Here is a 4,343-nt window from a genome sequence, read left to right on the forward strand (position 1 = left end):
TCTCTCTCTCTGACAAGCCTTTTCTTTCTCTCCCCCCCCCCTCATGCAGCCCTGGACACCTTGTTCATCCCCCTCCTGGCAGGGATCTCCAGTGCCCTCTTCATGGGCATCACCGTCCTCACCACCGTCACCTGCTGCTTCATGAGGAGGCTCCGCAAGAGGTGAAGGGGGACGGGGGACGGGGGGGTCTGTGCCAGTGGGGGTGTCCTGGTGCCTTCAGCTCCGGGGGCACACTGACTTGCCCTCCCAGCAGGAACAAACCTGCCCTTTTGGTCTCTGCCTTTGATGGTGTTCCTACTTTAAGGGTTTGTTTCCTGGTGGCTCAGGTGCCGGAGGGCTCCTCCCGCCTGACTGATCCAGGCTGGACCTCTGCCAAAAAATCAGAACAGTCACGGCGATGCCCGGGGGGGGACGGCGATGGCCGGGGGGGGGGGGGGCAAAGAGAGCAAAAGTTATAAGGGAAGAGTCCCGGGGAGGGGGCCCCTCTTGGTCTGCCGCAGATCAGCTCAATTTGAGTCCAAGAGCACCGGAGGGAGACCGACCGGGTTTCCCAGGAAGTAAGCATTTGAGAGTCAGAGTTCCCTTGTATCTGACGAAGGGGCCTTTGACCCTCGAATGCCCCTGCCTTGGAAATCCGGTGGGTCTCTCTCCAGTGCTCCTGGATTTGGATCTCACAGAATTGAAATGTCCCTTTTGATGGTTTACATGTGAAGTACTGTAACTGGGGTTCTGCCAGTTGGAAAGGTGGGCGAATTTCCAGTCTTTGCTCAGCTCTTGCTCCTTCTCTCCTTGTGTGTGCACGTGTGTGTGTGGGTGTTTGTGTGTGCTGGGCAGGGGGGTGTCTGCTTTTGGCCTGCCCAGCCCATTCCCTGCCCCCCTCCCCCCCAAGGTTCACGTCATTCAGAATTTTGACAAACACACGGAATGCCCAATAAGGTCAGACTGAAAACATAGCATGCATGGAAAGTTTCACTTTGGCCGTAGAAAATCGGCTCAAATAAATGGAAACTCTTGCAAACGTTTGACCACCTGGAGCTTTGGCCCACGTGCCCCATTTGGGCTGTGGAGGCTGCTGGGAATTTGTGGGCCTCACGTTCCGTGCCCCCCAGCAGGCGGTGCTGTGGGCTGACCGAGCTTCCCGGGCATCCGTGGCTTTGGGACTGCGGTTCTGGATTCGTTTGTTCTGTTTGTGCTGCCGTTGTTGCAAATTGTGGAACTGACTGCAGTTGACAGACTGAAGCATCAGCTCCAAAGGAAGGGAGGAGAAAAGGATGCCGGCAGTTACACCCTGGGGTGTGTGTGTGGGCATGTGCGTGTGTGCGGGTGTGTGTGTGTGAGAGAGAGCGGGAGACAGCAGCAGATGAAGTCAGGGAGGCATTTTGGCCTGAAGCCACCCTGTGGAGTTTGTGGGGAGTGTCAGCTGTGCTGAGCCAAGGGGTGGGGGGCAAAGTTCCCTCTAAGCTGTGGAGTCGTGTGAGCAAAAAGTCTACTTGGTGAGCTACCGGCATTAAAGTTGTGAGCAAGTGATTTGACTCCTGCATCAATTAGTTCGCTCTGGAGCCATTCCTTCCTGAGCGAAGACAAACGTGTGTGAGCCGGAGGCTAAGAAACTGTGAGCTAGCTCACACTCACTCAGCTTAGAGGAAACACTGGTGGGGGGGGACAGGGGGCGGTCATCACTGGCCTTCCATTAGGTTGTGTTTTCTCCTGTGTGAAGGGCCCGTGGGATGCCTCGACTTGTGGCCTGGACCTGGTGCATTTTTGGATCCCCTGCATGTCACAGTTTGCCTGCCGCTGCCAAATTGCTGCTTTGAAGGAAGTTGTGGAGTGCTTCACGCTCGCTGGCTGCTCCGGCCACTTGCAGTGTAGTCCAGGTCTTTCCAAACACACACACACACACACACATCTGGTTCACTCAGCCTCCTGACCCAGATGGCCCAGGCTCACATGATCTCATCCCATCTGGGAAGCTAAGCAGGGTCGGCCTTGGTTAGTATTTGGATGGGAGACCAGCCAATGTTCCCTCTAAGCTGTGGAGAGTCCTGTGAGCAAAAATTCTACTTGGTGAGCTGCTACTGGCATTAAAGTGGTGAGCGAGCGATTGGGCTGCTGCATCAATTAGTTTGCTCCGGAGCCCTCCTTCCCGAGCTAAGACGAAAACCTGTGAGCTGGAAGCTAAAAAGCTGTGAGCTAGCTCACACTAACTCAGCTTAGAGGGAAGCCCAGGGTTAATACACAGAGGCAGGGAATGGCAAAACCACCTCTGAAGGCCTCTTGCCTTGGAAACCCCACAAGAGGTCGCCATAAGTCGGCTGTGGTTTGAAGGCAGTTCCCACCACCACCAGGTCACCCGTCGTGGCCGAAGCGTCCAAAGCAAGAAGTCCGAAACCTGCTGACTGCTCAGCCAAGGGGCCCCTCGTCTTAAGATTGCAGGCAGGCAGGGCCTCCCTTGCAGGGTCTGGCCACCGCCCTCCTCGTCCCCGTGCTCGGCAGGGGTCCCAGTGAGCACCAACTGGCACCTGGGCAGGATGTGTGCCAGGGTATCTGTGCCCGTCAGGCCCAGTTCAGTTGCAGGTCAAACTCGAGGGGTTGGCTCGATGAGGTTTTGTGCCTGCCGGCCCCGATCCCAACCCCGCTGCCTTCTTCCCCTGTGCAGGCAACTTCCTCCGTCTCCGTGAGTCCGTCCCTCTTCCAGCATGCTTCCTCTTTCCTTGCACGAGGCGACCAGGCCCCGCAAGCCGCTCTGGGAATCCTCTGCAGTGAACTCGGCTGCCGTCTGGAGGGCTTCCCAGGAAGAAGAGCCCCGAAGCTCCGCCCCTCCGTGTGTGTGTGTGTGTGTGCATGTCTGTGCATGGGGCTCTTCCCCAGAGAGCCCTTCTCGCCTCCCTTGGCGAGACGTCATGTTTTCCACTTCTCCAGCCCTCTATGTGGCTTGACCCACGAGTATGGTGGGAAGGCTCCCCCCCCGCCCCTTCTCCACTTGTGGTTTTCTTCCTCCAAGGACCTGGAGGGAGGGAGGGAGGGAGACCCTTTGGGACTTCCGGAGGGGCGGGCGGTGGCAGCTCATGGCACAGAGGTGGTGGCAGCGGCAGCTGTCTCTTCTGCAGAAAGGGAAGGCCTTGGAGGTCTCCAAAGGAGCTCCTCCCAAATAGAGGATTAGCTGAGAAAACACTGAATGACTTTGTGGAGGAACAGCCAAGGTGGGCCTCGTCCTGAGGGGGGGGGCAGCGGTCAGCAGCACCCCAGTTGGGCTTCAGCAGCCATCCCATGGGAAGAGGAGAAGTCGTGGGACAGACCCACTGAATGCACCGCTCTGATTCAGACTTGTGTGTGTGGGGAATGTCTGGGGAGAATGGGTGTGTGTGGGGGGGTCCTGGAACATCTCTGGCCTGCAGCACAAAACCACAGGGGCCACTTTGGGCTTCCGTCCCCTCACCCCCACGCGTGCGACTCGGCTTGGGCAGCCCTGGATCCGGGGCTCATAGCTGAGGCCTGGCGTTCAGACCCGGGAGCACACCAGGGCAGCATCCGTGAGGCCGACGTCCCCCTGGGGTGGCTGAGGGGGCATAGGGGGGCAGAACGAGCGCCTCTCCAGCGGAGGGGCAGACCTGGGGTTGGCGAATTTTTGAGATTTGTGCTCCCAGAGCCAGGCATGGCCATTTTTCTCTGGGGAAGGCCAGGGGAGGCATGTGACGGCTGCGGCCCCTGTGGAACCTCCCCCCCCCCCCCGGGTTTTGGGCATTTCCGTGGAGGCCAGTCTCTGCCTCAGGGTGGTGGCAGCGGCTGCCCTGGGGGATGTGGAGTGCAGCAGGAGGCCCGGGGCACCATCGAGCAGGAGAAAGAAAGAACGAAAGAATCCGCCCAGAATCAGCCAGTTATGTCCTGATCGCTGTTTATTTTTAGCTCTGTTCTGAAAGGCAGCGAAGGCGCGCTGTGGGAGAACGGGGGGGGGGGGCAGCTCAAGGCGACAGAGGGGGGAAGGAATCGTGCCGCGCTGAGAAGAATCCGCAACCACCTCTGCCACCCCGAGGCAAGCCGGCCACCCTTCCGCTCCGCCAGGCTGCTGGTGGGCACGGGCTGTTTTTTCCCCTTCGTGTGTGTACGTGGGGGGTGGGGTGCATGGTGGGGGGAAGGAGGCCATTGCGAGTCTGCAAGAGAGAGCCGAGTTGGCACAAGCCGTGTGGCACGTTTAATTTATTAAATGATTGAAATAAAATGTGATTTTAATAAAAGTACAAATGCGAAGTCCCTGGCCATCACTTCACTGCCTGGACTTTGGCTGGCAAGGTTGCCAGCCTCCAAGTGGGGCCTGGAGATCTCCTGGAGGGGTCCCTGGGCGCCAT

At 58.4% G+C, this 4,343-nt stretch overlaps 1 protein-coding gene across 1 annotated transcript in view; it reads left to right on the forward strand.

Annotated features, from left to right (window-relative positions):
- The window catches only part of IGSF8 (immunoglobulin superfamily member 8), a 70,884-nt gene extending 68,151 nt beyond the window's left edge, over positions 1–2,733 (forward strand). Inside the window, exons 8-9 of the mRNA XM_015429557.1 lie at positions 50–161; positions 2,657–2,733. Of these exons, the coding sequence (XP_015285043.1) occupies positions 50–161; positions 2,657–2,678 (134 nt within the window). The 3' untranslated portion in view covers positions 2,679–2,733. The remainder of the gene's footprint in view (positions 1–49; positions 162–2,656) is intronic.
- The last annotated feature ends 1,610 nt before the right edge of the window (positions 2,734–4,343 follow it).

This window comes from Gekko japonicus, unplaced genomic scaffold (assembly GCF_001447785.1).
Source record: "Gekko japonicus isolate JY-2015 unplaced genomic scaffold, Gekko_japonicus_V1.1 scaffold358, whole genome shotgun sequence".
NCBI lineage: Eukaryota > Metazoa > Chordata > Lepidosauria > Squamata > Gekkonidae > Gekko > Gekko japonicus.